Raw genomic sequence first — 24,254 nt, 5'->3', positions numbered from 1 at the left:
AATATCGCAGCGGGATGGTGGAATAATTTGCAAAATTTAGCTAATTATAATATCCGCAGAACTTTCCCTTGGAGAATAGCTCCTATAATATTCTTGTCGGACTGCAGCCTCTCTCCGAAATAATACTCCATTTCGACTGCCAATCCATTTAAAGAAGAAAACAGCTCTCCCTTTTATTGCTATATTTCGGGACACATTCTATAAAGAATTAAAGCAAGGAATATATTTTTGAATTTATATATGCACTTCATTTTCAATAAAAACTTTCGCATATTCACCGATCCAGCTAACTCTTCGCATCGAATCTAATTTGATTCGATTCTCGATCAAACATTATGTTTCTACGCAATATGGATGTACTTGTGTACATACATACTAATGTAACGCACAGATAGAATACTTTTCAGACCCTATGTCTGTCCATCCGTCCGTCTTGATCTCAGAACCCATAAAATATTTTACAGCCAGACTGATGTGGTATCACACTGTTTCAAGTTACAAGCCCCACAAAGGCCTAAATCGGTTACATCCACAATTTTGAAGATATGAGGAAACCAAAAACGCAGTTCCGCAGAGAATGGCCATATCTATCAGATCATGTCTAGTGAAAACCCCACACCCCTTCTAACACATGTTTAATTTTGCCTCTTCTCTCTCGCTCGCATGCTGCCTCATGAAAAAGAAAAAAGAATAAGCAAAGGTATGTACGTACTTGTGTACATACATCATATCAAAGAACTTGTAAGCTATTGGCACAGCTTTGTAATGGAAAGATAGTATATTTTTCTGTTATCAATTGTGTAAATCAATTACAATCTTTATTTGTTGAATGCAAACATAAATGTTCAAAATCAGCCGTTTGGCATTTGAATTACTTTTCTTCGGGTTTGCTGAAGACAAATGTCAAATTGCATTTTCCGCAATAATGACGATCTTCGTGAGCGGCCATGAAAACTCCAGCCCCACAATTCTCTCCAGGGCACTCACGACGCAGACGATGAATCTTTCCATTCTCGTCAACCTGTTGAATGTTAAATAGAGTTAAATCATCAGACTTTAGTAATGGAGTCAATCAAAAAGAAGTTAAGTCAACCAAGCGCAAGATCAAAACTCAAGAATTCCAAGAACAGATCTCTATCATATTTTCCAAGTCGGCAGGAGTATATACCTTGTAGTACTTCAAGACTGCTAGCTTGACCTTCTTCCTCTTGTGCTTAATTTTCTTAGGAGTGGAATAGTTCTTCTTCTTGCGTTTCTTGGCGCCACCACGAAGACGCAGTACTAAATGCAAGGTGGACTCCTTCTGAATGTTATAATCAGACAGGGTACGGCCATCTTCCAGTTGCTTGCCAGCGAAGATCAAACGCTGTTGATCTGGAGGAATTCCTTCTTTGTCCTGAATCTTGGCTTTGACATTTTCGATGGTATCCGACGGTTCGACCTCAAGAGTTATGGTCTTGCCCGTTAGGGTCTTAACAAAGATCTGCATGGCTTAGTCGTCACCAAACTGAAAAAAATAATTCAAAGTACCAAGTTAATATATAAATTTAATATAAAAAAACACTAAATATTATAATTAAACGCTTTTCTTTTGTCTAGATCTGGATTTATTGGCAAAATTTAAGTTTAAAAAGATATTTCTTGATCCACTAAACCAGAAGTACTGCATTAATAACACCATCATTTTCTGGGTTGTTTGTAACTTGTGCATATTTTCCCCACACTACTTTTCCAGTTTGTGTCACCAATCCCAGCTCAGAGATATTAACTTCTATTACAGTGCCTTTGGTAATGACACCCAACGATGTAAACATTGGTGAACTTGGATTTTTCTTAACACCGATAATAGGTAAATGGAAGGTTGCTTTTAACTCTGGATGGGTCACATGTGCTTTTTTCATTCGCAGTCCCATTGGTCGAATAAAACGTTCAAATTTAGGTGGTTTTCGAGTAAAATTCTCTCCCACAAATGTCACTTTTGTAACCATTCGCTTCCATGCTTTGCGCTTTGTTTTTCCAGTCTTTAGAACCTTGAACACTTCAGCATCTGACTGAGCGCGAACTTTAGGTATGGGCACGTCCCACTTTCCAGCTTTTTCCTTGCGTTTCTGCTTGATCATATTGGACAGCACCTTAGCACTTGACTGGACTCCCCTGTCAAGCAGATAATGCGGTAAAGCTCCATCCTCAACCTTCTCATCTTGTTTCTTCAGTTTTTTCTCCTCATGTGCCTGAATATTTTTTTTAATTTGAATCTTTTCATTTCGACGCTCCTTATTAAACAATTTTGCTTTGATTCCGCGTAACTTCCGCGCTTTACGGGCTCTCTCTTTAGGAAGACGTGCTTCCTTTTTACGTTTACGCTCTTCGTAATCAAGCCGCCTTCCGTACAGCTTTCTGTGACGATCCATATACTCATTTTGAGGCATGATTACAGTCTGTAGCGCTGAAATATAAGTCGGAAGTTACATTTTGATACAGTTTAAGGCGGAAATGTATGGGTACACACTCAGTTGCTCAGAATCGAACAGCCCAAACACAACTTATAACTTACCTTAAATAAAATGCCTTGATATTTTAAACTGCTTTTAAATGTTATGCACCGCTTTTATTTTACTGAACCAAGGAGTAAAATATTGCACAATAAGTTACACTTCCATTGAATCTATTTCTTATAATTATCTACGCTAGTCTAACTCCCTAAACTTCGAAATTTTAGGAGAAGAAAAATGCTTACCCTATTGCGACGACAGAATTAAAAGAAAGAAAGAACCAAACCGCAAGCGTGACCGGAAATATCGGACTTCACAAGGTTGCAATTATTTTTAAGAAATTCGGTATGGTTCATTTTCTTGGAACAGATAAAATGGAACACTAATGGTTTCTAGCCTATATCAAGGGCTCGTATTCAGACGTGTTAACTTTTCCGTCGCCCAATTCATACAATATATATATTTATATTTGATATTAACATATTATATATATTATTATATACATACGAAAATTTTGTTCAAATCTGTCAGATCCATGAATAAGGGCCAGATTGGATTATTATTATAGCATGCATGAAGAATTTCCACCTCCAGCAGCTAGATCCTTCACGATATCTGCTCCACCCATAATTGAGAAGCCCCTGACAGACGGAAGGAAGCTGCAGACACCGATCAAGTCCAATTTCGAACACACGGTTTGGAGCTATAAGGAACACTGTTTCGCACCACTTTTAAATAACAATCCTTAATGTATAAACATTGTTAGCCAGCTATTAGATATATATTGTCGTACTAAAATATTATTGCCGGGTTTCAAATAGTTAAGAGTTATTTTTTTTTAAATATCCCGAATTTTAAGCAGTCTCCTCCAGCTTTTTCTCATATACGATCACTGGAAATTCATGTATGTTCTCTTCCCATAGGTCGTGCAGAGTCTGCACAAACATCTTCTATCGTCCAGCGGTTTTTTGTTTTTCGAACAAATGTGCAAAATTGAGAAAAAGCAAACTAATATTTCGAATAGACGCACATGAATTAGAAAGCCAAGCAAGTTTTTTCGATCACTAGGCCCCTATGCTTAATCTATGTAGCAAAAATCAGCGTCTCCTGTAAGACGCAAAGAAGCATGACGCAGTCCAGGTCTGAACAGTCCTTACATTTTTAAATTTAGTCACACCCAGGAGTACCCAATATATCGAAAAATTATTGAAACACCTTAAAGAATATCGGAACGAATTATCGAGTTTCTTATAAATTTATTGTAGATAGAACTGCAAATGCATCGAAATTTCCGGGTTTCATTTTCATTTCAACGTTTACTTGATTTTTTGCCTCGAACCTCACACCCTCGGTTTGTTTGTAAGTTATTTGCATGATATTTAATGATAATGATTGACAGACAATTAAAAGCAATGATTAATATTTTCTTTTACATGTGTATGTTTGTGTGTACAATTTATCAAAGGTTTACGAGAAATGTCAAAAATTGCTGATCAAAATCCTCTGGCTTTATCAAAAAAAGTCATAGAGCCTATTGTATATCCAACTATTCGGAAAGACGAAGCTGTGGAAGATACCTTCCATGGCACTCAATTGAAAGATGTATACCGTTGGCTTGAGGATCCGGATTCAACAGAAACGCAAGTGTTTGTTACGTCTCAAAATAATATAAGTCGGCCGTTCCTGGAAAATTGCAATGAGTGGAAAAAAATTAACTCAAAACTCACCAAATTATGGAATTATGCCAAATATGGCTGCCCCATGCAACATGGAAAATATTATTATTATTTTATGAATACCGGTCTGCAAAATCAGAGCGTTATGTATCAACAAACATCGTTGAGTGGAGAAAGCAAAGAATTCCTCGATCCCAATCAATTATCTGATGATGGTACAATTGCCTTGGCTCAAAAGTCATTTTCAGATGACGGCAGCTTTATGGCATATGGATTAAGTGAAAGTGGGTCCGATTGGATCAAGATACTTATTCGAAATACCGAGACTGGTAAAGACCTGGATGAAATACTTAACAAGGTTAAGTTTTCAGAAATATCATGGACCAAAGATAATAAGGGATTTTTTTATTGTGTAAGTAATAGTAAAAAGACAGGTTGATATTTTTAAATACACACGTGGTACATACATACATATCTACATATATTGAATTTAAAATGTATTATTCGATTAAAATGTATATATATTAAAACTATGAATGCATGTACATACATACGTACATATGTATGTAAATACTGACTGAGTACCGGACATAAAAGTAGTGACGCTGATTAAGCAGCGTTTCTCAACGTTCCTCCTCGTTTTTATTGATACCAATATAATTTTAATATAGAGATATCCTGAGCAAAGTGGGAAAACAGATGGCTCTGAGACAAGTCAAAATGAACATCAAAAACTATACTATCATCGACTGGGAGAAAGTCAGGATAAAGATACCCTTGTTGTGGAATTTCCGGAGGAACCTAATTGGCGCATGTAAGATTAATTTTTGTAGCTATCGGTGATGTCCTTTAAATCATTTTTAGATAATGTCTTTGACCAATCCTTAAAAAATAATTAATCATTAAATACCGTTTGGGTATGCATTTAATTAAACCTAACATATTTATTTTTCAGTCAATCTGTAGTCTCTGATTGTGGAAAATATTTAATACTGGCCATCGTCAAGGATTGTCGAGACAACATTGTGTACTTTGCAGACCTTGAACCGGGTAAAGCAATCAGTTCAAAACTAAATACTAAAAAAGTTGTGGAGAAATTTGAAGCAGACTATGATGTAAGTAACTAGTTTTATTTCTAAACATTTAAAATGTTAAGAGTACGAGTACCATTGGAGTTTGGGGTACTCACGTATTCAAACTCGGATCGGACAAATCCAATGCATGCATTTTATAAAATTTGTGGGGTATTTATTGATCTAACGTATTGATTTAAAATATTTTCCTACATGTATATGTTTTTTAGTATATTACCAACGAAGGGTCAAAGGTGTATTTTCGTACAAATAAATCGGCACCCAATTATCAAGTTATAATTATTGACTTCGAGAAACCAGAAGAAAACAATTGGGAAACTCTAATAGCAGTAAGTAATTAATTTGTTTATGATAACATAACATTATAATTAACAAACGTATTAACGTATTCAATCACTTAGGAGCACAAGACTGATGTGTTAGACTGGGTTAGGTGCGTGGATGAAGACAAGCTACTGCTATGTTATATTAGAGATGTAAAAGTAAGCAAATTAAACCAAAAAATTAAGATAATAAATAATTAATTGATTTCATTTTAGACCGTTTTGCAAGCCAATTGTCTTCGAACTGGAAAACTATTGCGAGAATTTGATTTAGAGATCGGTACCATTGTAGGAACGTCAGGCGAGAAGAAGTATTCGGAAATTTTTTACAATTTTTCTTCATTTTTGAGCCCTGGAGTTATTTATCAATTTGATTTTAAAACCCCAGAGCAGCCGCCAAAAGTGTTTCGCGAAATAAAGCTCAACTTGGAAGGTTTCAGTCGAGAAAACTACATTGTTGAACAGATATTTTATAAAAGTAAGGATGGTACTAAGGTACCCATGTTTATAATTCGTACGAAACGAGATACTATTAAGCCGAGACCTTGCCTTCTCTACGGTTATGGTGGCTTCAATATTAGTATGCTGCCTTGTTTTGGACTCTCTGGGTAAGTATTGTTAATAATATTGAATTTCTATCTAACCAATCGTAAAGACTTATGTTTATAGATACATTTGATGGCGTATTAGCCTATCCCAACTTACGTGGCGGTGGAGAATATGGCGAGAAATGGCATAATGGTGGTCGCCTTTTAAACAAGCAAAATGTCTTTGACGACTTCCAAGCAGCTGCTGAGTATTTAATTGATAATAATTACACCTCCAAAGACCGTTTAGTTATTCAAGGTGGCTCGAACGGAGGGCTTCTTGTCGGAACTTGCATCAATCAACGCCCCGATTTGTTTGGAGCTGCTGTTGCACAAGTTGGGTTCGTATATATTTTCATGTGCACTACAAATTGTTTGTTTTTGAATTCATTTAAAAAAATACACTACATTTTTAATATTCAACAGAGTAATGGATATGTTGCGTTTTCATAAATTCACCATTGGACATGCCTGGTGTTCAGATTATGGAAATCCATCAGAAAAGGAGCACTTTGAAAATCTTTACAAGTTTTCTCCACTACATAATGTGCACACACCCAGTAGCAATGAAGAGGAGTATCCATCAACTTTGATTTTGACAGCCGATCACGATGATCGGGTCAGCCCCTTGCATTCATTCAAATTTACTGCCGCTTTGCAGGATGCTGTACGCAATTCCAAATATCAAAAAAATCCTCTGTTATTGAGGGTTTATACAAAAGCAGGACATGGTGCCGGCAAACCCACCTCGAAGAAAATTGAGGAGGCAACGGACATTCTAACGTTTATGTCCAAGAGTCTCAACGTTGATACAATCAATTTAAAAGATGAACAATAAAGCAAAATGCATTTCTAAAAATTAACTACATGTAATAGAAATGTTTCCTCATGGCAGCAAACCAATGCAATATAATTTGGTTTGTAATAATACATTTATTTGAAATGTTATATATATAATGTTGATTATGTATTATATTGTGCTATGTGTATTAGTAAATAAAAACGTTTGAGCTGTATTCAGTTCCGTAAAAAGCCTCTTTTTGGTCTGATCAGTTCCTTTTGATCTTAGCTACGACTAGTGGGCGTATTCTGTTGAAGGAATTTACAAAGAATTGTGAAAATGATAACCTGTGGGCACTTCTGGCCCGCCTTTAAGAGAGAGAGAGAGAGGCTTCGACGTATAGATGGACCGCAATTTTTCCACACGACACAAATCAATATTTCCAACATTCATTATCCGAACAGGAGACAAATTTGATTAATATAGTCTCCGGCACAGTACGCAACGGATTTAAGAGTCTCAATTTTCTTACCGCTTGTACAAGAGAATGTCTTGGCCAGCCTAAATCCACCCTTAGCACTGTTACAAGAACCCAGGATATAAAAGCCTTTAACGCAGGGCAGCTTCTGGTCTGTGGCTGGCCCATAGACATAAAGACGCGTGGTATTACGCTTTCTGGTTCCTACAGAGACTCGTCATACATATGTATATAAGTATAAACTGTTCAATGCACCCATAATGGACTCTTCGACCACTAGGATGCATTAGCACTCACCGTCCATGTATATCAGAGTAAATATATCAGAATCTCATAATCATAAAAAGTCCTATAAAATATACATGCAAACAGATCTGCCGTAGAGAGAGTGGCTTGCTTAAGAGCGCTTTCCATCTCTGGATTTTAAAACAAAATATCAGAATAATCCCATATAAATACTCACACTACTTTGTACTAAATTTAAACAGTCCGAGCTACCTCAACTCAGGGAGGGTATGCCCCAGTCCCCTTTACTTTGAAAAATCATGTAAATTTAAATATGAACAAGTTTTTGGTTGATAAAATGTTTAATTTGAATCAATATTACGAAAGTTAGCTTGAAATTAAATCTGCTTCAAAGCCATCAAAGTAGGGATGAGCCAAAATATCTTTTGCTGATATACGATGCACTGGATCATAAATGAGCATCTTTTGAATAAGGTTAACACCATTGGCATCGAGATTTTTAAGCTGGTTTGTTAATTGATTTGTTGACCAGCAAGGAAAAGTATTCTTATAATCGGGAAGAGAAGTTACGCCTGGCCAAATGTCTTCAGTTGGTGTTTTGAGAATTCTGTAAAATAATAAAAGCAAATTAAGATTAGTTATTGTTATGAGAAACTAAGACGAACGTTGCTCGATGCGTCACAACTACATTTTCTTCCTCTGAGGCGTTACTACCATCATTTTAGTACCGAACCAGTGAAAGTAAGTAAATGTTAAATCAAACAAAATAATTTAAAATGAAGCAGTATAATTACCTGAACATTCTAAATAATTGATCGATTTCAGAGTCTCCTTGGAAAAGGGGTTTCCGCGTTGCCATTTCGGCAAAAATGCATCCAATGGACCATATGTCGACGGGACATGAATATCGTGGAGAGCCCAGTAATACCTCGGGTGCTCTGTACCACAGAGTAACAATTTCATGAGTGTATATGCGTACTGGAATGCCAAAAGATCTTCCCAGGCCAAAGTCGGCAACTTTAATTAGGCCATTTTTGTCAATAAGTAAATTTTGAGGTTTCAAATCCCGATGCAAGACTCTTCGACGATGGCAGAATAAAATTGCATCTGTTATTTGAAACAAATAGCTTCGCACAAGTTTGCTATCCATAAGTTTCTCTGGGGGTAGCGAGTCCATATATTTCTTAAGATCCATTGATAAAAATTCAAATATCAAGTAAATGCGGTTTTCCTCCATTAATACATCTTCCAAACAGACGATATTTGAATGTTTTAGTTCTTTGAGTAAAGAAATTTCTCTAAAATAAAAACGATAAGAAAATAATATAGACGTGACCGAAAAAGGAACGTTTGCAAGTACTAATCCGTAAGAGCAAGATCAATAAAAAAAACATTGCTATTGTCGCTTCCGCTCTCACTTGGAACTGGTCAATGTAGTGTCAATATTAGTGCATAGGGCACCAATACCTTGGGAAAGGGGTTTTAGACATCATAAAGACAAAAAAAATGTTAATTGTACGTTTCATATACTTAAATTTTAATTGCTTTTTGTTTGCAACTCTTTCTCTTTACGTTGACCGTACGCCAAGTTATATTTGTTCAAACTAGACTCTAGTGACAAGAGTGATCATGGTGTACGAATAATATGAGTGCCTACTGTATGTACATACATATGTATGTGCATATACACATATACCATTAAGCCGCTATACTCATCTCGGTTTGTAGTTTAACTAAAAGCATTTTCTTAATTGTGTGCCTTTAGAATGTACATAGGTACATACATACATACATATGCATATACATCCGAATGTATCAAAATATCTAAGCTAAGCTCCACACTCGGCTTTGAAAGCATAGCCCCGTTCAAAATGCAGCATAAATAAATAGAGACATTACACTTAGGTATGTATGGGACATACACATGAGAGAGAGAATGTAATAACGTGTAATAATACACTTACATAAAAAAGGCAACATTGAACAAATGTTGGGGTGTTCAAAACGAGTTAGCCTTACCTGATAGCAGTGGACGGGACTCCTTCGTCGTCAGACTCCAAGCGAATTTTTTTCATTGCCACAATTTGACCTGTGAGTCGATTGCGGCCTTTATAAACCACACCATAGGTGCCTTCTCCAATCTTTTCAATTTTCTCAAAGTCCTCCATTTCTAAATTTATAAATTAAAAGGCCAATTCAAATTTCCGCGTTCTTAGAGGCGTCTAAATCTAGAAGTTGCCAGACTTTCGAAAATAAGAATAATATAATATATCGATTGACAGACATAGCATTTGGAACTTGATAAGAAAACATTAAAGGAAAAATTTTAGTTTTACTAGACTGTATTCAACAAGACAATGCATTTGGTATATATTATGAAACTCTTGAAACGCTTGTTAATTCAGGGGAAGACAGGTAATCTGATACCAGCACTTTTGCAGACTCAGGTTTTGCGACTTAATAGCTGATTCGTGTTATGGAAAGCAACATAATCTTAGAAGACCACAGGAAATTTATTTATTATTTTCGCACATCTTTTTCGTAGAGTTTGCGGTATTTCTTTTTCACACAATAAAAAATAAGGTAGTTTTTTTTGTTACAGTGTTCACAAAAATGATTTTATGATATTCATAAAACTGGCTTAATGTATTTGTGAAGGGATTGTACTACACTATACCTAACTCCTAGTGCATAATAGATGCCGCACATATAATGTCGACAGAAGAGCGATAATTTTGCTCGATGCCCAGTGTGACCAAACTGGGCAGAGTTCATGCTCTAGGGATATTCTGTTTTGTGTTTCTTTATAAAAAAAAAATTTGAAAAAAATGCAAATCTTGTATAAACGTACTACATGCAAAAAGCACTTCATTATTGAATAAGTCCGATCCAACGGTGCGGAAATGCAATGAACAAGTGTTGTATCTCCTATTTTCAACTGCAAACATGCAATATGCCTGCCGAATAAAGTCAACCACCAGACCCACCACGAGCTTGCATTTTAAGCTGACAAGTCAAATTCATGATTCGCCGGTTGACTGTATTTGCTGAAGCATATTGGCAATATTGAGCATTCCAAATTAGTTTAGCGACGCTTTTCCATATGAATTTAGATAGAGATAGCATTGATTGTTTGTAGTTTTTTCATGCCTACTGACTACTACTACTACTTTATTTAAAATTAAATTATACCAATAAGAATCTCATGTTTTGTTGTATTCATGAGTTGCTTTCGTCAAAGAAAACTTTCATGGGATATTAGGAATTACGAGAACACAAATAAAGTATTTCGTATGGATAAATTTCAAGTTTGTGTTCCAGTTTCCTTCGTTCCATTGTATATAGGACAGTGAACATCCGTCGTCATCTTGACGCCATCTGTCTGTTGTATAATTTCAAAATCGAAATCTTGTATATTTCTATTCGTCCTATTTACCAACGTGCAAAAAAAAAATCAGAATGAGAGTGGAAGCTTTGGACTTGTTTTGGACGGATAAGGGCCGATATAATTTAGCAGAAAAAAGGTTTTACGAAGACGTACTTAAGGTAAGTTCCTTTTTTCCGTGATCCGAATAGTCGAAAGTATAAGAACACTATTCTTAATAGATGCTTCCGATTCTACATACATACATTTTACATATATGATATTCATAAAAGTACATATATGTAAGTATGTACATACATACATCCACTTCGAACACAAATATAATATACCCTATAATATGTACCCTTTAACTCATTAAGTACCGGGTATACAAATGTATGCCCCAATTCGATCTACTCCATGCAAACACACAAGACTCTTATCAATTTTGGTCTTATTTTTAAGGTTACACCGCTGCAGGTGAGCCACCACTACAGCCCTTTAGTGTCCGAAATTGCAAAGGCTAGAGAACATATACAGACCTCTCTGGAAAAGGTAAAAGTAATTTTATTTTTTTTTGTTTTTCTTAAATTGTGTTTACTTTGTCTCGCAACCATATCCCTGGTTGTTGGACAGATTAATAATTTGTAGGTTAGGATGCATTTAAATCTCTTAGACTCGCTGTCTCCAAAAGTAAGCTTCGATTGTACGGCTAATTGATGCATCTATGCATTGATAGATATGTTTATGTTGTTGACATGTTTATGTGAATGCATCAATTAAGTGGTCTATGAGAGACCCAACAGAGGGGAGCAGCCGCATGTCGCACTACTCGTAGAACCAAACCGGTCGCGAACTTTGAAGATTGGTGTTAGACTAATATTTGTGGAAAATAAACCAAAAATATAACTAGCCACAGGAAAAGTATTTTATTTGCACAGGTACAGGAAAGTATAGTTCGAACATAGGACAATAAATGGCTCATGCAATGCACAATTCGATCTATAAAGTGGAAGTATTAATGGAATAAAGTTTCTAGTGGATCTAATAAGATTCGTTTAATAACCTTCCCGATAGAGAAAAGCACTATATGACCTACGACTTTCTTAACAATTTCTCGTACATAATTTTTCTATATTATAATTGTATCTACTTTTTTATGTTGAACTATACATTTGGTCTCTAATAAACTAAAAATACTTTATTTCAGATTGATTTTACCAATGATACGAGCAGGTCGGAGGTTCTAGACAGAATATTGCTACTAGAAAATGAAAATGCGGATCTTAGATCTAAATTTGTTAAATTATTACAAGAACACTCCGATGTATTGAAGCGCCTCCAAGCCGTTGAGAATCGGCTGAGTATTTCCAATGGTAACCTGAAAGAGGATGATGATGTCGACTTATTTGCTTCTGATAGTGAAGAAGAAACTCAGGAGACTGTGCGCATAAGAGAGGAACGACTGGCCGCTTATAAAGCTAAGAAATCAACTAAAGCTACCATAATAGCAAAGTCAAGTCTAATTTTAGACGTTAAGCCATGGGATGATGAAACTGACCTCGGAGCTATGGAAGTGGAAATCCGAAAAATTACTTTGGAAGGATTACTATGGGGAGCTTCTAAACTTGTCCCAGTCGCTTTTGGAATTAAGAAATTAAGTATATCATGTGTTGTTGAGGATGATAAAGTTTCTATTGATTGGCTTACTGAAGAAATAGAAAAATTAGAAGATTTTGTCCAAAGCGTTGACATAGCTGCATTTAACAAAATATAAGAGATGTAATATGTAATACAATTCTTAGCCTTCTACAGAAACAACAAAATAAAAATGGAATATTTGGAGTCTTGTAAAAAGTTGTTCGTTTAATAATGCAAATACAGTTAATAGTTTATATTTTTAGACCCGGTACTCGAAGAGTTAAAGATTTGATGGTCGAACTTCTTTTAACGCCATCTAGGGGTTATCTGTACTCCAGGTTAGGGGGTAAAGGGAAAGAGCAGATAAAGGCATAGCTGGTTTAATAGCTTAAAACTTCAAGTAGGAATTTCACCTGTTGGGCATGGCGTGGCTTCGGTCTTTCCCCTTTTCGACGTTCAACCAGGTCGGTATGACCGCCGCAGATCTGCATTCAACATATTGCGTGCTGGGGGCTACCATTTGGACCAGGCCCCGAATTACAGACGTTTTCCGGTGACCCCGGAGCCATTTTGACCATATAATATTTATTTAATATCCTTATTACATACACATATCCTCAAATATGTACAAAAAGTAAACGGAAATTGATAATTATGGGAACAAAATGGAATTAAACTTTTTAAGCCATCGCAAAAAGGAATCGTTTGCTGACCTTTTATGATATCTTTTACGAGCCAGTTCTAATATCAATAACGAGTCGAAAGTACGTTAGTAAGTTAAAATTTGTGCCCAACACCCAGTAATCACATGACTAAGTTTTTTATTTCATTGAAAACTTAAACGTATATTAACTGAGATTTGTAGAAAATGTAATATCATAGCGAACATACAACTATCATTGTTTACTTAGTTATTTTCATTAATATGCCCATCATGCCACGTTTTTAAACGGTTCGAAATGTCTGTGAATGTAGGACGTTTTACTGATTGCTCATTCCAGCATTCTATCATAAGAGAATAAACTGCTGCTGGACAGTTTTCTGGAGAGGAAAGTAACTGTCTTGACCGAATTAAGCTGATTACTTCTTGGTTACTATAGCCGTAATATGGCTGCAAAAATATGAAATATATGTAGGTATATAGAATCCAAATCGTATCACAGAATTTACCTGCATTCCATAGCTGTATATTTCCCAAAGCAGTACTCCAAATGACCACACATCACTTTCTGTTGTAAATTTTCCATATAAAATAGACTCTGATGGCATCCAGCGTACAGGTAATAACGACTTTGACTGGACCCTTAAAACACAAATATAAATTGAATTAAATGAGCCAAATTAGCCAAAGGTTATATATATATTTATGTACCGGTAATAATCTGAGCTGTAAATATCTCTGGACAATCCGAAATCAGAAATTTTGACGATCAATCCCTCATTGACCAAACAGTTACGAGCAGCCAGATCCCGATGAACGTAATGATGAGCTGATAAATATTGCATTCCTTCGCTGATTTGCAATGCAATTTGTAGAAATTCCAGCTGTGTAAGTGATTTACCTTCACTTGGTGAGTTCGAAATTAAAAACTCGTGCACATCACCATTAGCCATATACTCGAAGAGCATACAGTAAGGCTCTTTATTCAAAACTACACCCAATATACAGACAATATTTTGGTGCTTTAGGTCCGATATTAGTTCAATTTCACGCTTAAAATCTTGTTGCGTTTTCAATGAAGCGTTTTCTTTCAGGGCCTTGATAGCAACTGTGACGGTTTTATTATATTGTTTCAGTTGTCCTTTATATACTTTACCTGGAATTATGTATACATTTGTTGTTATACAAAAAACATAAAATATTTAATGAAATAACTTGCCAAAAGCTCCTTCGCCCAGCTCTTCTAAGAACTCAACGTCTTGCAATGTGAAATGTGATATTCTCAACATAGTGTTTCGTTCCGAGGTCTTAGGTCCTATGGAAATATTATCCGAAATATTGCCTAGATGAATTCTTCCCACATCTTGGTTAGAGCTAAACTGTGCATTTCCATATATATTTTTATCAGCACTAGGTGTATTTATCTGAAGAGTAAAATTGCAATCATTAGTATGGGTGTGAAGTCTAATGCCAAAAGGCTGTAAGCAGACAAAACAGTCTCAAGAAAAAGTTCATAAGCTGTCGAACTTAATATGTAAAGACCTTCTCGTATGCGCTGAAACCAAACGGAATAACGAACATTATTTATCAATCGAAGCCCAATACTGTCTTTCTTGAGAATGTTATGCTCGCTAAATAAATAATTTGTTAGCTCCATTACATACGTTTTGAATATTGCTCATCCCATAGTGCATAAAATTTCTCCTTTGAAAAAGTAATATGGACAAAAATATTATGAAAACAATGATGGTTGCTCCGGTCGTCCAAGCAATGGTTATCCAAATCTTTTCAGCACATTTGGGAATATCACAAAGTTCAATAAATCGTTCACTCGAAGAATCCACAAAACACCAAGGGCTACTTTCAACATTTCCGGGATTCCTAGAAAGAAAAAGAAAACAAATTTTTAATTTTTATCCGGCGGTATCATTGAATCTTTAAAAATAATTACTAAACGCTTAACTCAGGTACAAATATCAGACAGATAAAAATTCGCTTTCAGTAAAATAAAGGGTTGGAAACACACATACCTGCAATAATTTTGACCAATAAGTTCGGGAAAGTCGGATATTTCTTTCATTAACCAAGACCATCTTAAACAAGATTTTCCAGATACTGATGAATTTTGTATCCCTCTATAGCTTGAACCGTTCTCCCAGTAGCATTTCTCATTTTCATCTACGTCAATAGTTATTCCCAAAGACAAACAGTCTTTATGTGGTGGTAACTTTTGGCAATCTTCTACTCCAACCACACCAATGACGGGATGTCTCTTGGCAATGGCATACTCCTTTTGGCAAAGTTCATTTTCTAAAAGTTCGCATTCTTCCCGACAAATGCGTTTTACATTTTCAGATTCTCTAGTTGGTGGGTAGTTACTCGAAATATCGTTTCTGAACACATCCTCATAAACAGTGGACTTTTTTTTTAAAAACATATTTATGTTTTTAATATCTCTAGTTTTAGTCCTCTTATTTCGTGTCGTTGTATTTTGAAATTTCATACGCTTGGCATTCGTTGCGACATTTGCAAAGTACAATAGATTTGTTCGTTCAGGAGTTCGACAAATTGGTAGCGAACTGAAGCATAGACTGGGTAAGGCATACATTCGACAATTCGAATTCATATCCCTGAAAGGAGGAATCTTAATAATTTCCAAAGGATTTTATAATTTAAAAAAAAAGCTTACTTTGATTCTTTGATTACACCATAAGCGGCTTTCAGTCGTTCCTCTATGACATTCATGGTGAGATTCGGCGATATAAAAACGTGGACGTTTCTTAAAACATCTTGACAAATGGTACCATTGTATAAATGACAAATTCCTGAAGATTGCTGAAAACTGTAAAAAACAACATCAGATAAAATAAATCTGTACTAGGGGGCAAGCTCCCTTCAAACGAGCAAAGCGTTGTCGAAAATATGGCTGACAACATCCTACAGGCCACAATTGGTAACAAGCCGGTAACAATACTTATACTTCTGGCAACGGTAACATAAGAGAATAATCGCAATCAAGCTACACTCCGGTTTCGGGCGAAGAAGTGCTTCTTTATGAACCAATTCACTTGGACTATTGTTATCGAGGTATCCAAATATAAAATTGTACAATAAAAAGACAATGCTATTTTCATTATTCAATTTGCTAAAGATAACTATTTTCCCAGTTTCGCAAACCGATACAAAACTACAGGTAGATTCCCGAAAACACATAACGGAATGCAGAAAGTAAGTCCTGGCCGTGTCAAACGGAGTTGCTCGCCGGTACCTGTAACGGTAATGAGCGGCCTGGGCACTGATTGTACATTATATGAACATATGTGTATATTTTTAAATACACTTGTAACAGTGTGATATACGGCAGTCTGGATGCAAAATTGATGCTGGTCAAAAATAAATCTTCTTTATAGGGTCGGAAACGTTTCATTCTGAGTGTTGCGCACACAACTTCAACCACAAACATAAAAGCCTCTTAAATCTAGGAGTACCGCATATAACTAACAAAGTGACAGGCAATCGTCAGTATTCGTTGTTTACTTGGCGACCTCTATTTTCACAAGCATAAGCCGAGAATCATATTGGAGGTTTCTAAAAATTTCAAAAACATAATTCCAAAAAATCAACACAATCAATACATAAATATGTAAATTGAAATCATTGGATTTTAAAGGATATTTTGCACCTACCCATTCATTCCAAACACAACATTACTTGCAAACACATCTTGATTTTTCATTGCTGGTAGCATTACTAAAATGCTCAGAATAAAATTGAAATATTTCTCCATATTGAACAGTTTTATTTATTTATATTTATCGGAGTAATTTAATTGACATATTTGACTTTTACAATGAAAATATTGTCTAAAATATAAATGCAATTTTCTTCCCTTATCAGCCTAATAGGGGTTGTTGATCCCTTATCGATGTATCGATAGCACAAAGCCAGTTTAGACTTTGTCTTTGGTCTTCAGGACTATTATCCTGTCAAACAAAATGGGTATGGTAGACCTTCATTTGGATTTTGTTAAAGCCTAGTTCTCAAATGTTAGATTGCTAGCGGCTTGAAAAAGATAAATTTGTATAAACAGGTTTGCTAGCAAAACGCGCAAAATATTTTGCTAGCCGCAGAGAGTGACCAGAGGTGTAAATGTATTCTGTGCTGCTACACTTCTCCCATCCTTCTTTCTTTCTCTCGCTGGTCTTGGTCTTGATCTGGGCAACAGAACAAATGTTTTTCATGTAAAATAAATAAATAAATAAATATACGGATGCCTTTAAAAATATTTATTTAACCATGTACAAAGTATGTTCTGTTCTATGAGTAAAAATCGAGTCAGTAATGTAATTAGAATGGCAATGTTTATAATTACAAAGAAGCTTGGAAACGTACTCAAAAATCTGGTTCACGTTTTATTTTAGCTTCAGACATAATAGATGTACCAAAAGACAACCTAACAATTTAAACCATAGAGCAGTGTCCCAACACAAATGTACAATGTGAAGTGTTGAGTTAGGGTCCTTTTTATCTGCGCATGAGTCAAGCCGATGTCGAAATGTTTATGTTCGACGTTTAAATACATATGTACATATATTTAATTCAACGAGTCACCGTTTTTTCTTTAAAGCTTCCAAGTAAAATCTCTTATAAATTTGAATAAGTACAGCTGAAATAATTTGCATCATTTTAAATGTATTGTAGATAATGTTTTGTTTGTGGGAGGTTAAAATATATTGGCTTGTTAGGCTTCTTGGTTAACCTTGAAATCGTGTATGTTGGTTAATATTGCGGGGCTTCAAATAATGTTATCTACAACTTTGTGTTTTTTTAAATAACAACCGCACATTTATGTATATATGTACATATTGTGTGTACATTTATTTTATGGCATATCTACTAATGATAGTGGAATATGACCTAACCGCTTCATCAGTGAATTCAAAATAATTATTTATCAATATAAAATCAACAGCCCCACAGCTTACACCACTGGCTGAAGAGACTTGATTTTTTTTTGTAAAGGGTGGCTGTTGGGCCAAGGATGTTTGATATGAAACCATTTCTCGATCCTTATGTTATTAAAGTTATTTTTCTACTGGACAAACCATGCAATTTGCCGGTCGAATTTAAATCAAAGTGTGGCTCAGGGTGATAAGTCAACACTCCAAAGTAGTTTTGCCCACTTTTTTCAGTTGAGAGGAGTTGCTAAGGTCCTTCGATCTTCGCAATGCCTTTTTACTCGTAATAAAATAATATCTTAAACAACTTTTACGCAATACTTTTTTATTAATATCTTTCAGGAGTGAACTTAAAAGGAATATTGCAGTGGGAAAAATTTTAAAATTCCAAATAGAAAATTACCCCAGAAATTCAGATCAAAACAAAGATCTGTGTTCTTTTTGGAAAGCTACTAAATTTCTTTAAAAATGTCATTAACAAATATACATAATGATGTAAATGAGAAAACATTATCAGAAATATCAACAGAAATGTTAAATAAACCAGAACTTATTTATAATATTAGTGAAAATTATATAACAAAAATCAACAATTCTCAACGGCCTTGTAAAAAAGATAAAATCCCTGGACCAAGTAAAATTGACATTGTCGGAGATTTTGGAGAGGAAGTAGAACGTGAATTTGACTTACTTTTCACAGGTTATAAAAGAAAGCAACTTATGGAAAGCTTACATGTTTTAAATTTATCTAAGGTAAGTGAACACAGAGAAAGATATGTATAAGAAAATATATATAAAAATTAGGTTATAAAATGCTTATTTAACAATTATACTTTCAGATAAGCGATGCAGAACTTTCAAATGGTGGTGAAGCGTTAAGGAATATAAATGAATTACGAAGTTCTGAAGACAACAGTCGAAAAATTAGGTTGAAAAATACACCATGTGGACATGAACCAACAAAAATGAAGTGTAGAAAGTCATCACATGATGAGCGACAACTACCTCCGGATAAATTTGACTATAAAAAATGTAATCAACAAAAATATATAATGAGTGAAACTGAAAGTTACTTGGAGGAAATCAAAAACAACTGTACGAAAATAAAACCTTTGGCTGAAAACATCAAAATACAAAGAAGTAGTCGATACTTCAATTCATCATGTTGGGCACAATACGTGGAACATCCCATTATTTATGCAAACAACAATTCCTCTCCAAAATTCTTAGGTAATTAAATATGCTACTTATGTATGTTGTGATATTTCATGAGTCTTCACACAAAATTTGGTGACTCTAACTATTTAAGTCTCTGAGAAATAGGCGTCAAACAGAAAAACAAAATGGTCACTTATTTACTAACGCGTTAAATATACTTTTATAGAACAATTTGATGCATACAAGGTGGCTCTTGACATGGACTTGGAAACATTTCAAAACCACTTTAAAATGGCGAACAAAATTGAAATAAAGGTTAGTTTATCAACCCATTACCAACCCAAACAGTTTTCCCTCCGTGTTTAATGCCATTATAGCAGGATTAATTACGATAAAGAATAGCTCTCCTCGGAGAGCCACCAACATTTTTTCTTTATTCCTTTTGAGCGTACATATGTATGTATATGTGTTGAGGTCCGATAATGCGATGGATTACGGTATCTCCTGCTGAAAAATATATGGGTGGAGTTACATATGTCGCCAATTGATATGCACATGGTATGTCGTTACCCCCTTTCAGCTACGTAGAAGATGAGGATGATGGATGAGGATAGATCGTCTATTTTGTGATAATAATAGTTTCATAATTTTTTTTATGTATTCAATATTTAACAGGTTAAAAAAATGACCGATTAATTTTTCATTACAGCGTCGTTACAACCGAGATGAAATCTGCAAAAGATTGGCCTTTAAAGAAGAAAATCTCTTAAATAATATTAAAAGTGAGTATAACATCAAATAGCAACGAAATGTTGCTGTTGTACTGCACAAAAAATGCCCCTCTACTATATGTATATAATATCAATATTAAGTAGAACATGTGAAGAAGAACACGGCGCTATCAGAAATTAATAAGTAGAGCTGATGGATTTTTAAGGCATTTATTTATTTATAAGTCATTTGTATTTTATCTTACAGGCTTAGAATTAAAAAAGGATATCTGCTCGGACACTGAAAGCTATAGTTCCGATTCTGAAACTTGTCCAAAGTTAGCAAGTGGAGTACTTCGAAGACCATCAATTTTTTATTCCACAAAATATAATAAAGATTATACAAATCACCAAATTAACAATAAACAAATATATATTAATAATTCAAATGGAAATATGAAGAAAACGCAGGAACGGCAACCTAATGACCAGGCTTTCTTTTTTACGAAACAATCGAAGCTTCAAATAGAGGTGCGACTTGCTTTAGCCCAATCAAGGAAAATAGCACAAAGGAAAATTAAGGTTTGTTTATTTATTTTCTTTGGAATGTACCTTTTTGTATCATTATTTATTATCCGAATTTTAGAGCCAGAATAATGGCGCCACGCGTATAGTGGACATAATACGAACAATGCTTTATAGTGTGGGCATAAATATGGACTCAAATCATCGCTGGATATCAAGGCAATTACTCACAGGTGTAAATATAACGCTTCTACAATTATTGGTGGATCGTTTTCAAGCGATTATTCAGCAACTAAATGTAAATCTTTTGGAAAGTCTGAAAGAGCGTGACGATCTCCATTTAGATCAAGATGTCATATTGCATGATCTTGAAAAAATCAATAACTTCTTGTAAGTAACTATTATGTTCAGTGTTAAAATGTATTATAATTATTTAAAGATAAACTTACACATAAACTCTACCAAAATTCAAGAAATAATCAATTCGATAACTGAGTTAATTCATAGAAAATTTAAATTATTTTCAGAAATAGCTCAAGTGCTCCGCATAACTCAAGAGATCCTGATCTACCGACGGATTTTTAGGAATATTTGCCATCAAACCTATTTAAAATCTGTAAACCTTATGCAAAGTCTTTATTATTATCAGCTAACCTTTAGTCTGCAAAACGAAAATTTTTGTCACAGCACTGTAGCTAATGGCGAACAAATAAATTTAATAAAATTCAAACAAAGTCGATCTAATATTATATGCACCCTTTAGAATTTTGAGACCCAACAAAAAACCCTTATCTCCAAGAACAATGTATTATATTACGACTTCTATGTTTAAAATGTATATTTTTAATAATATAAAAATTTGGATTCTTCATTATTGTATTAATAGTTAATTAATTTATTAATTTACCATATATATAAAATAAAAGAATGTAATAAAGCGATATACATAAGAACATACATGGAAATTGTCATGGCTAAAAACACATTTGTAAGTATAAATCTGAATAGAGAGTCGTGCGGTTGCTTGAGCGGTTAACAGTTGTTCTTGCCTAGCCTCTATTGCCCGAGAGAGAGAGAGAGAGAGAGGGTACTGTGAACTTCGTTCAAAGCGAAGAGGACAGTTACGAGCGTTTCTCCGGCAGTAGTGACTGTCTCAAGCTCCATAGTCTGTATAAGAAAGAAAGTTGGTTGTTGAAAATGGTATTCCAATAGGTCTATCTATTATTAAACTATCTAAAAAATACGACATATATGATTCAATCTCCGCTAAATTGTATATTTTTAATAATTAAAAGCCTACGAATTCATGCAAGGACGGTTAAATACAATTTTTTTAATTTTAATTTTTTCATAATGTTAAAAAGTTTTTGAAAATCTGAAATTTTCATCTTTCTACGTCAGAGAAATGATGACCATCTATACAAAATATTTTGATGGCTACTCGTCCGCCTCAGAAAGAGCCGCCAAAAACAATGTAGCTATTTTTTCAGTATATTTTGAAAATTAAAAGCTATATTTTGGTATATTTTTGAGCGTCACACCGTATATTTTACCGAAAAGTCCGCGGTCGCACTTCCCTGCACCGTGTATATTTACAATGTTTAGCAATAATATATCCGACTATAAATTAAACTCTACAATTAAGGCCGGAACATTTGGAACAGTATACAAGGCCAATTATCTGAATTCAAACAAATGTGTAGTTATCAAACAAATTTCAGTCGAACAACAAGCGGATAAAGTGACGAGGATATGTGAAGATGTTTTAAAATGTCGACAGTTTAAACATACAAATATAAATAGCCTGCTGCACTGTTTTGTTGACAAGAATTATGTGTACATGGTGTTTCCATTTGTTTGTTTTGGAAATTGCCAAACACTACTTGAAAATGTTTTCACTTCTGGTAAGTTCATTATCATTCTGTTGATCAAATATTATTTACTATGTTCGTCCCTATGTGCGCCTAGTACTCAGAGACCAGAAGAACTAGAGGTACCAAGTGTTTCATCCAGACTTTTAGACTTCGAATGAGTTAAAAATTACAATTTAAAAACGCCCCAAAAAACGGGTTTAGTACCAACGTTTTGTTGGCTGTTCCATTGTGAAAACATTTACATTACATTACATTTTATAATATTTTTAGAAATATTAATAATAATATTTTCATTGTTTTACAGGATTTCCGGAGATTTTAATAGCACTGATATTCAAAGATATAATGTCTGCTTTGGTGTACATACACTCTCACCACTTCATTCATGGATCGTTAAGGGCTAAAAGTATACTGTTAGATCGCAATAAAGCAATTTTATCAAATTTTCGGGACTCTCGGTCTTTTATTAACCAAGGCAAAAGAGATCAAGTTTTATATGGGTCAACAGTTGGAAAGGCAGAAAATTTAAACTGGACAGCTCCAGAGATATTATATCAAAATTTATCTGGATACACAGAAAAGAGTGACCTGTATTCGATTGGAATCACTTCTTATGAAATGGCAAATGGTTTTCAACCATTTTTGGATTCAGAACTAACTTTCATGTGCACAGAAAAAATTCGTGGAAATCTACCTTCGTTATCAGATAAATCCAGTCAAGGTAATTATTGAAAGCGAGAACTTCATGTATTGGGAACACCTTCCTAGTAGAAAAGTACAAAACCGTACTAAATATTATTTATTGTTTCAGGATTAAGTTCAGTTAATTATTCCCGAGAAGCAGTCCCTAGTGCCATGAACAACCAGAGAACCTTTTCAGATGACTTTCACCAGTACATGGAAATTTGCCTGAATAAAAATCCTACGTGTCGCTGGAGTGCACATAAATTAATGACACATTCTTTTTTTAAGCAATGTCGGAATTCTAGTATCTTAGATCAACTCAAAGGGTTGAATTTCGATCTGCAAAGCTGTACTTATATTAAAGGTAAATAGGAGACAGTTGGAGTGTAGTTGAGCTACATTTAGATCGCAATATTGAGTTAGGCTTAAGCATGGTATTTATCTATTTTTTATTTATCCAAGCGTTACAACATGTGTCAAAGAATCTCTTTATAACTGAAATACAATTTTTGTTATCTTAATTTTTTCAGATGAGCCTTTGCGTGCAGCTTCTGCCAATGTGAAACATTTGGAAGACGTCAAATGGTGTTTTTAATTTATGTAAACGCAGTACATTAAAATGCTTGAATAGTTACTAAGTTTCTGATACTAATTTGAGTTGATATCTCTTAAATAATATGCTCTGTTGCTGTCTAGCCGACTTCATATAAACTGTAATATATGTACATCAATAAAAGAGTTAACCAATTTATATTTAAACAAAAACTACGAGTTTGCGTCATCTGCTTCGTTGAAGACCCATAGGGGTTTTTAGATAACAAGATTCTTTTATCTGCTAGCTGTGCGCTGGGCGTACTCAGCTACTGTAAGACTCGTTGCAAAAATTTGTTTGTTGCCGTGAGACAAATAAAAGGCTTGGGTAGATTTTCTTCAAACGAGCCGTAGACCGCGACAAACAAATAGAAAAACCTTATTGTGCCAACTTACCCTTACGCTTTATTC

At 34.7% G+C, this 24,254-nt stretch overlaps 8 protein-coding genes across 14 annotated transcripts; 4 read left to right on the top strand and 4 right to left on the bottom strand.

Moving 5' to 3' along the window:
• Positions 1-787: 787 nt before the first annotated feature.
• LOC117584291 (ubiquitin-40S ribosomal protein S27a) lies at positions 788-2,760 on the bottom strand. The gene is made up of 3 exons (XM_034273112.1): positions 2,738-2,760; positions 1,169-1,507; positions 788-1,021 (listed from the first exon to the last, which is right to left on the bottom strand). Exons 2-3 carry the CDS (start codon positions 1,487-1,489, stop codon positions 872-874), a joined length of 471 nt encoding a protein of 156 aa, XP_034129003.1. The 5' UTR covers positions 1,490-1,507; positions 2,738-2,760; the 3' UTR covers positions 788-871.
• LOC117584290 (ribosome biogenesis protein NSA2 homolog) lies at positions 1,590-2,793 on the bottom strand. Of its 2 annotated transcripts, none has more exons than XM_034273110.1 (2): positions 2,738-2,793; positions 1,590-2,446 (listed from the first exon to the last, which is right to left on the bottom strand). In XM_034273110.1, the coding sequence occupies exon 2, from the start codon at positions 2,427-2,429 to the stop codon at positions 1,650-1,652; it is 780 nt and encodes a 259-aa protein (XP_034129001.1). In that variant the 5' UTR covers positions 2,430-2,446; positions 2,738-2,793; the 3' UTR covers positions 1,590-1,649. The 2 variants fall into 2 exon arrangements, with proteins under 2 accessions (XP_034129001.1, XP_034129000.1); XM_034273109.1 differs by lacking the exon at positions 2,738-2,793 and adding an exon at positions 2,555-2,702.
• Positions 2,794-3,718: 925 nt separating this feature from the next.
• On the top strand, positions 3,719-7,197 carry LOC117584343 (prolyl endopeptidase). The gene is made up of 9 exons (XM_034273175.1): positions 3,719-3,851; positions 3,958-4,580; positions 4,840-4,982; positions 5,124-5,283; positions 5,472-5,591; positions 5,664-5,744; positions 5,802-6,193; positions 6,241-6,513; positions 6,599-7,197. The coding sequence occupies exons 1-9, from the start codon at positions 3,770-3,772 to the stop codon at positions 7,008-7,010; spliced, it is 2,286 nt and encodes a 761-aa protein (XP_034129066.1). The 5' UTR covers positions 3,719-3,769; the 3' UTR covers positions 7,011-7,197.
• An 802-nt stretch (positions 7,198-7,999) lies between these two features.
• LOC117584491 (cyclin-dependent kinase 1) lies at positions 8,000-9,927 on the bottom strand. Of its 2 annotated transcripts, XM_034273419.1 has the most exons (3): positions 9,697-9,922; positions 8,472-8,975; positions 8,000-8,284 (listed from the first exon to the last, which is right to left on the bottom strand). In XM_034273419.1, exons 1-3 carry the CDS (start codon positions 9,843-9,845, stop codon positions 8,044-8,046), a joined length of 894 nt encoding a protein of 297 aa, XP_034129310.1. In that variant the 5' UTR covers positions 9,846-9,922; the 3' UTR covers positions 8,000-8,043. The 2 variants fall into 2 exon arrangements, with proteins under 2 accessions (XP_034129310.1, XP_034129311.1); XM_034273420.1 differs by lacking the exon at positions 8,472-8,975 and having other exon boundaries at positions 9,697-9,927.
• Positions 9,928-11,059: 1,132 nt separating this feature from the next.
• On the top strand, positions 11,060-12,827 carry LOC117584244 (probable elongation factor 1-delta). Of its 5 annotated transcripts, none has more exons than XM_034273045.1 (3): positions 11,060-11,223; positions 11,507-11,596; positions 11,906-11,965. In XM_034273045.1, the coding sequence occupies exons 1-3, from the start codon at positions 11,137-11,139 to the stop codon at positions 11,948-11,950; spliced, it is 222 nt and encodes a 73-aa protein (XP_034128936.1). In that variant the 5' UTR covers positions 11,060-11,136; the 3' UTR covers positions 11,951-11,965. The 5 variants fall into 5 exon arrangements, with proteins under 5 accessions (XP_034128936.1, XP_034128934.1, XP_034128932.1 ...); XM_034273043.1 differs by lacking the exon at positions 11,906-11,965 and adding an exon at positions 12,252-12,827 and having other exon boundaries at positions 11,067-11,223; XM_034273041.1 differs by lacking the exon at positions 11,906-11,965 and adding an exon at positions 12,252-12,827 and having other exon boundaries at positions 11,067-11,223; positions 11,507-11,602.
• Positions 12,828-13,467: 640 nt separating this feature from the next.
• LOC117584242 (tyrosine-protein kinase transmembrane receptor Ror) lies at positions 13,468-17,259 on the bottom strand. Its single transcript, XM_034273039.1, has 8 exons — positions 17,030-17,259; positions 16,033-16,185; positions 15,374-15,973; positions 15,008-15,224; positions 14,563-14,767; positions 14,055-14,499; positions 13,853-13,985; positions 13,468-13,793 (listed from the first exon to the last, which is right to left on the bottom strand). The coding sequence occupies exons 1-8, from the start codon at positions 17,128-17,130 to the stop codon at positions 13,590-13,592; spliced, it is 2,058 nt and encodes a 685-aa protein (XP_034128930.1). The 5' UTR covers positions 17,131-17,259; the 3' UTR covers positions 13,468-13,589.
• A 1,705-nt stretch (positions 17,260-18,964) lies between these two features.
• On the top strand, positions 18,965-21,475 carry LOC117584243 (schwannomin-interacting protein 1 homolog). Its single transcript, XM_034273040.1, has 6 exons — positions 18,965-19,054; positions 19,686-19,774; positions 20,169-20,241; positions 20,438-20,751; positions 20,816-21,084; positions 21,222-21,475. The coding sequence occupies exons 2-6, from the start codon at positions 19,718-19,720 to the stop codon at positions 21,277-21,279; spliced, it is 771 nt and encodes a 256-aa protein (XP_034128931.1). The 5' UTR covers positions 18,965-19,054; positions 19,686-19,717; the 3' UTR covers positions 21,280-21,475.
• A 789-nt stretch (positions 21,476-22,264) lies between these two features.
• On the top strand, positions 22,265-24,017 carry LOC117584524 (putative serine/threonine-protein kinase STE20-like). The gene is made up of 4 exons (XM_034273472.1): positions 22,265-22,598; positions 22,873-23,289; positions 23,380-23,616; positions 23,783-24,017. The coding sequence occupies exons 1-4, from the start codon at positions 22,292-22,294 to the stop codon at positions 23,845-23,847; spliced, it is 1,026 nt and encodes a 341-aa protein (XP_034129363.1). The 5' UTR covers positions 22,265-22,291; the 3' UTR covers positions 23,848-24,017.
• The last annotated feature ends 237 nt before the right edge of the window (positions 24,018-24,254 follow it).

The sequence above is a fragment of the Drosophila guanche genome, unplaced genomic scaffold (genome assembly GCF_900245975.1).
Source record: "Drosophila guanche unplaced genomic scaffold, DGUA_6, whole genome shotgun sequence".
In the NCBI taxonomy this organism is placed as follows: domain Eukaryota; kingdom Metazoa; phylum Arthropoda; class Insecta; order Diptera; family Drosophilidae; genus Drosophila; species Drosophila guanche.
Note: the sequence above shows the minus strand (reverse complement) of the source record. Positions and strands in the feature narration are given on the sequence as shown.